Source organism: Argentina silus (assembly GCF_951799395.1).
Source record: "Argentina silus genome assembly, chromosome: 6".
NCBI classification, from domain to species: domain Eukaryota; kingdom Metazoa; phylum Chordata; class Actinopteri; order Argentiniformes; family Argentinidae; genus Argentina; species Argentina silus.
Window position 1 is genome coordinate 12,998,956 of NC_139660.1, and position 12,915 is coordinate 13,011,870.

The 12,915-nt window shown below is 40.7% G+C and overlaps 1 protein-coding gene across 1 annotated transcript in view; it reads left to right on the plus strand.

Annotated features, from left to right (window-relative positions):
• Positions 1-1,983: 1,983 nt before the first annotated feature.
• pde4cb (phosphodiesterase 4C, cAMP-specific b) overlaps positions 1,984-12,915 on the plus strand; it is a gene marked incomplete at both ends in the record, with an annotated part of 47,112 nt that continues 36,180 nt past the window's right edge. The window contains 1 exon segment of the mRNA XM_083671810.1: positions 1,984-2,186. Within this exon segment, the coding sequence (XP_083527936.1) occupies positions 1,984-2,186 (203 nt within the window).

The following is a 12,915-nucleotide window of genomic DNA, read 5'->3' on the forward strand; positions in this document are numbered from 1 at the left end:
CTTGCTCCTCTCTCTCTCTCTCTCTCTCTCTCTCTAAGTCCCTCTGCTCCCTCTTGCTCTCACCCCCTCTCTGTCTATACCTTTCTAATGTCTCTGTCTATACCTTTCTTCTGTCTCTCTCTCTTACCTCCCCCTCCCCTCATTATTTTGCATGCTCCCTCTCTTTATCTCATCCCTGCTAGCAGCACTTCGTGTTTGCCAAGCAAGGAAAAGGGCACAGTGACATACAGAGCCAGAGAAAGGAGTGGGAGTCCTATTTGAAAACATTGCAATTATGCAGATATTTTGTTCACTGACCGGGAAAAGGGGATCTATTACTGAGTGTCAGAGCTACAGATGCATTTTAATTTTGTTCTATTTATTTTTGAGAATCAACTGTATAGGTGTGTAGTAAGATTGTGTGTAGATTGTGTGTAGAAAGAGCTGGCCACACTCTACTTAACACTTAAAAGGCTTAAAAACAATAACTGAGAAAAAATAGCTTAAAAATACTGAAATTATTGTCGACTGCAAAGCATAGGTAGTACAGGTATAAGGTACAAACACTTCTGACACAGAAACACTAGTGAGCACCTCAGTCTGCCACACTCAACACAACAACCAATGATGACCCAGAAATGACTAACTAGATAATAAGCAGTAGGGTGAAGTTGGTAATCAGGTCAGGCTATGGATGGTTTGTTGAATGGAAATGAGAAAAGTAATACAAAAACACAAATACTTGATCTTCTAGCAGTCAAATATACAATCTAAAAAGAGTCTCTTGTCCAAGTGAAGGGCTCTCCTTCACAAGGATGTATCAAAGTTGTATCAACACCAGTACACAAAAATAAGTTATTAAGAGTTGCAGCAATAAACTGTGACTGTATAGTATGATGAAGAAATGCTTAAAAGGTATGCTGCCCCATACCTTGCAGTTCAACCAAGGTGCACTACATGAAATGAAGAATGAACTGGGACCAAAGGACAATGTTCTGCCAATGTTAGAGGAAGTTTACTAAAGGTGTTTATTCATTATAAAAGACAATGTTCTGGCACTATGAGTAATAATGATAACGAATTTCTCAATAAATAAACAACATTTGAAATAATGAATAAAGACCTTTTATTGAACTTCCATTTTAATTAAACAGAGGCTGAAGACCTTTCGAAGAACAAAGAAGACAGCAGCATAAGTCTGCTTAAATTCCAATCAATTAAGGAAAGTAATTTAAATGAATTGTAGGTCTACTTGATGTTTTAAAAGGTCATCACAGAAAACGACGATATTAACGACGATATTAATTTCACGAATTGAGCCGCAGCCCTAGCCCGTATTTAATATCACAAGCAATTTAATATCACAAGCATGCTCAAGTTCTGGCCAAACACAAATCAATGTTTTGTTTAACAGAAGGATTAGTAATGTCCACAGTTCCCGGCCATGTTGCTCACCCGTTGATGTAATGCTGCTACTTCACGTCAGTCGTCGTGCTCAGTCTATCCCTTAGGTTGGCTGGACGGGCTTTATAACGCGCTGAGATGAGCTCACACGAACCAGTCTCCTTAACAAAACCTAGTGCGAGAAAGCTGATGCTGATGCGCTCACTCTGACAATACTTCTTCCATTGGAAGAAATACTTGAAATGGATGAAGATATTTATCCTTTGTTTATATGTTGTAGTGTACTTAAGTTTCACTGTGAGGAGAGGACAAACTTTTTGGTGTGATTTGATATTTTACGTCTGTGCTTGATGATGCTGATGTCGATATTGGCGCGGAGCTGGGCTACTTTCCAGTCCATGGACGCGCGCTGTTTCATTTCAGCACCTCTGCTATTGGACAGCTCAATATGCCGACGACAATGGCCACTGTGCACATTTCTTTAGAAAAGTCATAGGAAATTATGCTTCTGTGCCGCACTTGAGACAGTACCCTGACTCATCTTTTCTCTACCCTCCTTATTAATTTTCCGTGTAGTTGAAGACACGAACAATTGAAGAGATGGACTGCACAGCTTTAAGTCGAGACAGTGCAGGTTCTGCCAAACCACCCAAACATTTGTGGCGACAGCCAAGAACTCACATCCGAATCAAGCAGTGTTTTCACTCCGACGCCGAGCGGTACTTGAGCCGCAACAGAACTCTGGAAAAGCTGCGTCCTGGTCTTAAAAAGCCTCGAATGTCATGGCCATCCTCCTCAATACGGTAATTCTCATCGTCCTTGATTGTGTGTGAAAGTTAAATCACTAACTGACTTAGATCCGCATCCCTAAATGTCTTTTATCTATGGAGCGCACCGTTTTTATTGAAATCTCAAGGTTTGTGTTGAATGAAGGGAACCTGTTTCATTGAACTGCGTCCCAACAAACAACTCCACTTAATTAAAATGTCAGTAGGCCTACACCTTCCCTACACATCCTCCTTTAGTGTGAAGGAAAGTCAATCACTAGCAGTCACTGGTTATCTCTCAGGTATTGCTGAGTGAAAATGAGCTTGATTGCAGATATTAACCTATTTCTCGTCTTTGTGTTCGTTCTCTTTGTCTGCTACAGCAGTATGACAATTTGTACAGATTTGTATGCACATACAGTACATTACAGTTTAAGACTTGGTACCAATATCATTGAATAATATTTTTCAATGATTTTAGGGAATTGGATTTTATGTTGATAATTACCGCTGTAAATGGCACTACTGGATACTGCTGAAGCCTATTGCTGTTGAAACATTTGAGCGTCGTACTTGCTTACTATTGGCTACTTGTTGTTTAGTACTGTTAGTTCAAGATATACAGTACTAACTGACTCTAGGTGACAAAAGAATGGCTTCAAAGATGACTACAAAAGTGACAACAGCCATCAGTTTTCTTCCTATGACCCAGCATGACACTATCTATGGCCTGCTGACCTGTGTTATTTGGGGCAGTAATGTTTCATGACTGAGACCTACACCAATAGTATGATGGCATTCTCGTTTCACCACAGACACATTGTAACAGATGTCCACGTTGGAGGCCCATAATGAAAGCTGTCTCTGCTGCTGATTGTTTGGCATTGATGATCAAATGGCATTGAAAACACGGCAAGCAAGCTGGAGGTAGGAGTAGAGACATGACTCACCTACCACCACTGCATTCTGCCTCCCCAAACGCCTTTTATTTATGTATGAATGCACTTTCCTCCATTGTCCCCCTGTAACATTTTATCCCACACTGGGTGACTCAATTCACATGTCCAAGGTAGAGGGGTGAATATGATGGCTCAGGGGTTGAGGTGTGAGGGATGCTGCTATGTAACTATATTGAATCTTTCATCACTGTTGGTAATTGGAAGTCACTCATAGTGGTTTTGACTGAATGATCGGGCTCTATATCCAGAGCAACTCTGTGTGTGTGGTGTGTCTGTGTCTGTGTCTGTGTCTATGTCTGTGGGGCAGTTTGGCTCATCAGACAGGTCCTTAGTGTACATTTGAAGTTGTTGAGGGATGATGCTTTGGCGAAATTGTTCCAGAGTAGAAAACCTCTGTATCTGAAAACTGTCCATGTCTGATGCGACAACGGGGAGGGTGAAGGTCCTCCATGAGTTGGAATGACGGGAAGTCAAGTGCCTTGTCAAACAGCCAGGTCAGAAAGTGTGGTTATAGAGTCAGACTGATCCTCACAGAGGTGAAAATGGCCCATCTCACCAGACCACTTTAACATGGCTAAACACCAACATTGTATCTTGCACAGATCTTTTCCCCCTTCTCATTGGAACCTACTCTCATCAGAGAGGTATTTTTCTCTCATATGCTTTAATTTATAGAAGGTCAGAAGGTGCAAATTAGGTTCTAATCTTCACACATTAAGACTCATTAAAAGGATGGCAGTGAAAAATGCAATTTTGTTCCAAAGCTAAATGAAGTTAGAAGTTCATTTACTTATGCACTTAATAGCATGTTTTGGCATTTGAGAGCTAAGATACACCTTATCTTAGGTTATATTCCTGTCTTCTTTTCCCATGGCCATGGAAATGTTTTAGTAATTACAATCACCTCCAACTCTGTTTTTTAAATAGCAGGACTAAATGGACCTAATTTGTTCTCCATCATTGAGAGATAGAAAGACCCAATTCATTGTTTCTTTTTCCTCATCTTGTTCTTCTTGGCTTGTGATGAAGCAGCACTATTAAAATGCAAATCAGTTCAGGTTTAATGATTTTCGCGATGGATGACCAGGATTCCCGGTGATTCATATCTGTTGGATTATTTGTTTCTTCATGGTGCCTGCCTAGCATTACAAAAGGCCTGTCTGTCTGTTCTCAACCCAGTCTGTGGAAAAAAAGCTGTAGAGTTACCCTGTGGCTGTATGGTAATACTCAATTGACAGTGTTTATTTATTTCCAAGCAGTTTAACAGCCCAAGGCAAAATGTGTCTTGTCTTTCTACAGTATGGTACCATTGTATGGTCTTGTTTGTTTCTATGACTCAAGACGTTATAGATACCTGTAGTCAGACATCTTTTGTATCGGTACTTTGACATGATTGGTTCCTCAATATTCTACCTACAAGCACAAGAGAAGAACATTGGATGACTTGCCAAACCTTTTACAAAAACCTATTTCAAATGTGACATGGAAAACTGAAAACAAGTCCATAAAACATTCTTAGTTCTCCCCAAGTAGGGTTTGTTTTCCCAACATTTAAACTGTAAATGACAGTGAAATGACCATGGCTAGTGCTTGTAAACATGCTCATTTGTTAGTCATAAATGATGACATACTTGTGAATCAACCATGTAAGTAAATGTTTGTTTGTAATTTCTTCCCGATGGCCACCTGTCATCCCACCCATGAATGTGTTGATGGATGTGAAGTGGGGCAGAGAAAGCGTTATCAGGCAAGCATTGTGTTGCATCAGCCAACACAACACCAGAGTCTGTTTGCTGTGTAGGGGGAGGGAGTCTACAGGGACCACTCCAGAAATTGAGTAACAAAATGAAAGAGCTCTGTTTGCAGGAGGGATATAGAGAGGGAGGTCTTTGACATTCTGGAGGCTCATTTCAGAGGCTGGGGATGTCTTCTCCAACCACAACAAAGCAAACTGTCAAGAATGTGGAATGTCATAAGCCTAGATCCTTGAAACTAAGCCACAATCGGCTATGAGCGTACTTCATTTCAGCATATATTTTACCCAAGATAATCATAGTAGCTAATATATTTTTGATATGTAGACAACCACCAACAAATATGCTATGTGGGAATGGAGCACTCACAAGATAACAGGAGGTGATGCTCATCTATAAACATTATTCATCACTCAAGGTAGAACATCTGATCTTAGAGACATTTTTATAGCCTTTGAGTTCACTGCTGGGATACAGTATGTGCCACAAATAAATCCCTTTTATATTATGTTTTAAGAAGATTCTAGTCAAATATAAATAAGTGCATTTGCAAGATCCTTACCTCTGCCTACAGAGGCCTGCTTACCTCTACATGGTTAATACTACAGGAGGTTGGTTTATTGGTTGAATAAACGGGAGTTACGTTTTACATCGGTAACATATCACCTTTGGATATTATCAACACATTTCAGATACTGTCCATTTGTGATATGACATGAATCCTCAGATTACTCAAAACAGTTCTTGCTTGCTTTCACATGCCAGTGCCAATCCAATTTTCTTTAGCTGCACACACAGAAGTGAGTGAACTTCAGAAGTGAGGACAAGCTGATCTAATCCTCAAAGAAAACAGGACAAAATGACAGTGACTTGTTTGCGTCTATTGGACAGGAAATATTTCCCTACCAATCAATGGGAAGAAGGTCTCATGACCGAAATGTCAGTGATTTTTGTAGAAGTAAGCAGTGATGCATGGAATTTACAGTTTCATATCCTACTCCATTTGTACCTGCAGTGACAATATCAGATGTGCAGATATTTTCTTTATTCCCACCAATCAATGGAAAATGTACAGCTGTTGCTTTTAAAGGAGGAAATGAATCTATCTCAGAGAAATCCAACAGCAGTAGCTGAAAGATGATTCTCACATTTCCAACCCAAACCTAATATTCACTTGAGCTAAACAAGCCTGGTGAGAGTGCTTGGAAGACTTATAGAAGGGCTCCCTTTTTCACCCATTTACAGCACAGCACTCCTTGTAATGTTTGATTCTCCAGTCACTTTAGAATCCTGAGTCTCTGAAGTGTAGTCTCACCCAGACAGACTGACGCTCTCCAGCAGCTGGCTGGTATCATTATCTGCATTGGTCTCTTCTGCTAACCTCTTTGAACACGCCATAGATATCAGAGCGAAACTGGCTACCTATGGGAGAGGTAATCAGGGTAGGACAGTACTGGAACACACATAACACACTCACACTTCAGAGCTGTCTAGGTTAAGATGTGAATAAAGTGAGAAAGCCACAATCTTTATCAACATTTAATGCCCACATTCATATACTTTATGATAGATTGTTAAGACTATTAGTTAGAGGAAGGGGTCCCCCCAACACCTCCAAGTGTTATTTATTTATTAATGACAACATTGCAACCTTTTAGTCTTCTTCTAGTCTTCACCCTGAGACCAAACAAAGACATGACCTTAAAATGGACACATCATCTATAAGTAAGCACTTTTTATAGCTTTAAGTCAGCATGAAGATTGTTAATTCTCATTGTTTTGACTATCACCCTGGCAACCAGCATGTTTGTTATGAGAAGTCATATGAATGTCATTGGAGGCAGCTAGTTGTCGCTTAGGAATGCAAAAATCAGTGTTGAACTTAAAAGGGCCATGTAGCCATTCTAATTTTAATTTCCAAACATCCTAGTGTGGTATCTAAAAAGTCATTGTGCATGTTTTTTTTGGTTGTAAGAAAAGTCGTCACAAAATAATAATAAAAAAAGATGGCTGTGGTGGTCCATTTTTTGTTGACAATTTGTATTGTGAGTCGTTCTTTCATTGATGTCCTTTCCTAAGTTCAATGCTTACCAATTATTTTTATTTGCGGCCAGAAGCCTCTTCGAGGGTATTGCAGAGGTCTACCAGTTCCTTGTGGTTTCTGCAAGGCCTCTGCTAGATGCAGTTTCATCTAGTCTTGGCTGTTATCTGTACTTGCCTGAAACTGGCAATGTGGGCACTGCTAGTGGTGGCTAAAATGGGAGGGATGTAAAACGGTTGCTTTTATAATGTTTTTTTTTTTAACAGTTACACAATAAATCCAGAAATTGTGACAAGAAAACAATGCTATAAGTATTTATTTTGTGATAGATTGTGGTGGTGTCTGCCCTGCACTGAGAAATATAGCTCCCAAAACTACAAACGTTGTCAAGGGAACATGAAAAAACTCTCATCCCCTTAAAACAAAATTAGCAGAGGCTAATGCAAAGCGATTTTACATGTAGATATGTCTTCAAATCCACGATGTGAGTCTTTGTTTAGTTGTCTGCTACCTTTGAAGCTATGTCACCCACCTCGCTATGCCTACCAATCTGTGACTAGGCTTCTACAATATCCAAATGTAAAAAGTAGTAAGCCTAGTCACAAATGGGACTACCATTGTGCAAATATCATATAAAACATGGTAAAATCTTTTTTTTTCTCTACATGATCGTTTTGAATATCTTTTATGGCATGTTATCCATTATTATTGTTATTCTCATCACTGTACTGTATGTAACATGTAAATGTATGTTGGAGCAGGTGTTATTTCCAGAGTTCATGCAAGTGTAAATTAGCACAAAACTCTCCAAAATTCCCCTCTCGCAGCCTTCACACATCTCATGCTGTGTGACCATAGTGTTATCTCCCCCATTAACCAGTGTTGATACATTTTCTCACTCTACGATGAGACTGTTTTGCACAGCTAGCGATACTGTGAGGCTGTCAGATCAGTAAAGTAAGGTTAGCATGGGGGCTTCTGCCACTGTAGTTTTACCAATGCCTTTGGTTCTACTGTATTAGAGTTCCCTTTTTGGTTTCTGCCTCTGTTGACTTTTGATACTAACCACTAGGAGGCAGCATTGAGGGTAACATGACGGATGGGTACTGATGGTTACATTTATTTGGAGCAAATATTTACTATGTAAGCCAAAGTAATAGTATAGGGAAACACTTCAGAGAACATACAACTCAAAATACTAACTTCTGGTTGTGCTGTTGGGGTGAAATGACGTCTAGCTGTGTTTAGGATTGAAATTACTCTCCTTGTAATATGACTGTGATCTAATTATATTTGTGCTTGACACATTGGCTACCATATACAAAGAGTTTCAGAAACTGCTTCTCCAATTGAAATTCCAATTCACACTTCTAGATATAATGGTGCATTCATGACCAAGTCAGAATCTTGGAATTCCAATCTGTGACCTCATCCATTGAAGTGATTTGAGGTCAGAAACCTCAAACCTCAAACGCTTTAACTTTCAATTAGTTTGAAACTCTGCGAGACGAAAATAAAGTACAGTGTGTATTAAACAGCTTAGAAAAACCTTGTTATATTTCCAGTGTAAGCTTAGCGTAAGCTTCTGAAAAACTCATAGCTTCAGGATACCCAAGTTTCCCACTTGTAATAATGAGTTGGAGGGCCGTTCAAATAAATGTTTCCCACTCTGCACCAAAATGCACTATAAGCCCATGCTCCTAAGGACGTGACGGTGTCATGTTTGAGAGCAGCGGCAAACTGCGTGTGTGCAGTCTGGCAAAGAGAGGCAAAAGTGAGGCACTCCTTTGAACTAAAGTCATTTTTCATGAGATTGAACATGTGTCAGGTTGTCAAGCAAGTACAGAATGGGGGTGTTTGTCAGGCTGCGCACACTCAATGCTGGTGTGTTTTTGCTGGTCATTATATCCACAGCATCATATACCATCCATTAAATAGTACCAGGCCCAGCACTCCTATAGTAGATTCTCAGTAGCTGTGGTTTTTGAATAGCTCTCTGCTTTTGAGGAGCTCTCAGTTGCCAAGGAGATGTTGCAGCCTAACAGGCGGCGAGGTTTGATTCAGCATGGTGAAGGCTGTCATGCCAGAGCATACCTGTGACATGGACATTCAATGTGCAATGCTATATACAACACCAGCTATAACACTTGCTGGACTCAATGCAACACATTTTGCACCTGTCATTATGAGGGCCCATAAAAAAAATAAAAGAAGACCTTAAACTTAAAGGCGCCATTGTGTCCCCAATGGCAGGATGCACACATTTGCCGTAATAAAAAACCTGGCGACAGGAAAAATCTGATCTCCCCAGAAACAACTCCTTCAGGTACTTACATCAAGACTACTCCAGTGAAAAATATATTTTTTAAAGGGAAATGTTAACCAGTACTGAGTACAATAAGGTGAAATACATAAATCTTGGTCCATAAATCTAAAATCCACATTGTAGTGCAAGAATTCTATATTTGGGCTAAATGGACCAAATCTGGCCCACTGACTCTCCCCCTAGCAAGCCAACAGCCAGGCCAGGGACAGCCTTGGCAGAACAGGGCTTTGAGGCACTAGTCCACAGGGGCTTCACACTGTTCTCCCTGATTGACAGGAAATGATACACAGACCCCCTCATACCCTTGGTTCCCATGGAGGAAATGACTATTTGAGAGTTCCATCTGGTTCTTTGGACATGTGTTCCTCTGTACTTGTTTATACTTGCTGCAAGCTCTCCTGACAAATCTATTCTATAAATCTGTTCTTTTCTTTCTTCATAAGTTTTACGAAGAGAACAAAGAGCCCCACTAACAAGTACTGTATGTTGAAATGATATGTATTTTGTATCTGAGCCAGAGTTTAGGATTTCCCTCTGGGCTCGTAATTTTATCTGTACTTAATCAGTAAAAATGGCGGTATTTTGTGGATTGTGCTAAATAATTGAACAAGCCAAATTACTTTTTTATTTTTTTATTCCAAGAGTGGCATTTTAACAGCACAAATAACCATGCTTTTTGTCAAATACCAAGTACAAATATTTAATCTGAAATACCTTTTCATATTCATACCTTTAACACCGTTACATGCTGTACAGTGACCTTACGTCTCTTTTGTCACCAGTGCTGACTTATTTGAGCTGTTAAAATGGTGACTGATGCAGGCCTTCACAATACTTGCTTTGGGTATTTATGTTACAAAAATATGGCCCACATTGACCAACCACAATTCAATGTCAGTCTGCTCACTGAACAAACATTTTCTTCATCCTCTCCCTAACTTCAAACTGAAAATGCTGCCTCCTGCAAATTGCATTTCTATCACTCCTTACTGGCCCTTCAGAGCAACTAAATACATTATTAAACTCCACCGCCAAGAATACATGTAGCTTTGTGTGCCATCAGAAACAGTTCAAGTGGAATGCCGACTGTCCAATTAAGTTGACTTGAGTGAGTTTAAATACATCTGTATATAGCATTTTACATTCCTCATAGTCTCTAGGTTCTCTCCTCCTCTTGGAGTCTGACATGGTTTGAAACTGCATACAGTATGTGCGTATGTGTAAGCCTGTCTGAGTTTGTAAATAAGTGTGTGTGTGTGGTTTCAAACAGCAAGTATGTGTGTGTTTGAAGATGTCCTTGTGTGATGGCATGTCTTGGTTCAAAATGGTGTCTGAGTGTGTTGTGTGTGTGTTTTGTGTTTGTGGTACTGTGTGGGGTGGGGGTTAAGTGACTCAGCATTGAAATGTCTTGTGCCACGCATACAGCCATGAGTCATTTACTGGACATAAAATGAGACGATACTGTCGTGCATGAATACAGACATTGAGTCATAATAACAGTTTGATGGGGTCCATACAGCTGATCACTCATCACTTGTTTACATATGAATAAACACAGTACACCTCACTCATAAAATGTTTTATACCTAGCTTGATGCAGTAACATGCACAATGTATAATGATTCCACTAAAACATTAACATATTTCATTCCATAGATGGATCATACATTTTATAACACGTGATCCTTAGTTTAATAAGGGATATGTAGACTCGCCATGCTCTGTTGTGTGCTTTATCCACTGATCTATATACAGTATACAGATCATTGGCTTCATCCCTAGCTCACTTTAAAAATAAGTTGGCCTCCTACTGGGTTATGGCCACTATCCTGTATCTCCTATTTGAAGTATTTGTCATGTGACCAGAACTCTGCCCCTTGGATCTCCAGAGTGTGTGTGTCGTAACGGCCAGTGTGTGTATGTCTTGTGGGGTGGGAGCTCTCGGCAGGGCTGGGAAAACTCCCAGAGTGCACCATCTGCTGGTTGGATTTGGCCATGGTTCACACAGCAGCTGTGTTTGGATAAGTGAGCCCATTCCAGTGCGTTGACCCCCTGACTCCTGCATTAGATCAGCTCTGTATAGGGGGCCTGCCGACTACATACTGTACATGTCCATATCATAGCTTTCATGTTTCAATGAAATATACAAAGAGGAGAACAGTTGTTTACTTCAATGTCTTTTCATATGCTGTCCAATAGTAGTAGGTGATAGAGAATATCTCAAGACATTGAGACCAATAGCTTGGGCACACTTTTTAGATATGTATTGTATGTACAGTGGGGGAAGCTAAATATCCCCTTTGAATTAACCAGCCTGTGCTAAATCATTCATTCTCAAACTGCACGCTAGGAGTATTTTAGTCTCTCTCTAAGGGTCATATTTGCATAGGTCTTTTTCGGCCTTGTTGTAGATAAGCATCAGGACAAACTTTTCTAGTGAACTGTTCAGTTTGTTCTTACCATATTCAGGCAAGGTTTGTCTGATATTTTCAGACCTACAATGTTAATGTTTTTAGGTAATTCATTCTTTAGAAATGCATCCTTTCCACTTGTAATAAAAAGTTGTATTTCTCCTCACCTACAAGATATGAGGAACCTTCATGTTGTGAGAATATTTTGAGAAAGGTATGATTAATCTAGGGACCTCTTCATAGTGAATTTACAGTATAGTACCAATACTGGAGAATTCTCTTATGGAGGAAAACTGAGGAAGCTAGTCTATGTGCCCTTGCAGAATTCAAGAGGCCCTGTTTGGGGATGATGAGGATGGAGTCACTGGCAACCCTTTAGGTCAGGATTGGACCCAAGATGGTATCTTCTTTCCAGCATTCCCTAACCCCAGGGGATAGGAGAAGGCGGACTAAGCCTTTGAGATACAGCACCATCATTTCTGTGACAACACTAGTGCTCTCAAACTTAATCTCTGTCTCTTTCTTTTTATAGTTTGAGGATCTTATAGCTTTGCCTCACAGACCAGGCATAATGACAGATTCAAATTAAGCTAAGACCTGACAGTGCCTCAGTCTCAACACAGCAGCTCTGACATGTTTGCAGTGGGAGAACGACAGGTTAATGTTTATACTGATGGACTGAGAAAGGATATGATTGTAAAGTTTACAGTGCCCCCTAGTCCTCCACTGTAGCCTCCTGCATGCTGAGTCGGTGAAGGCAGCTAGCTAACTCTCCCGTGGTGCTAACCCCTCTATAACTCAGGCTGGCCATATTTAGGCAGGGGGGAGGGGGGCTGTGCTCAGTGCTATGTAAACAGTGCTTATGCTTGAGGGGAGGGCTCGAGCTGAACTTGTGTCCGTGTCTGTCAAGAGAGCTGGTAGATCATTTTTAGCAAAGTGGGGGAGATTCTGAATCTAAAAAGGAAAGTAGGAAAGTGGACTAGGTGCATTCTCAAAATCCCCATCGGACTGTTGGACCATATGTCGCTGAAGATAAAGTTGATCATTACTTAAGCGAGAGCAGCAAAGAAGTCAGTGCATCCCAGCAGCAGTAGTGGATCAAACAGGCCCTTGGCCTGCCCACGGTACAGTAGCATGAGTGAGGCACTCTGGGATAGCACGTTGGAGGGGGGGACCTCTTCCTCCCCTATCGGCACCAGGACCCAGCCCATCAAACTGAGGCCGCGTTCCACAGGGGGCTCGCCCTGTGGCTCCCCCAGGGGGGACTCCCCCCG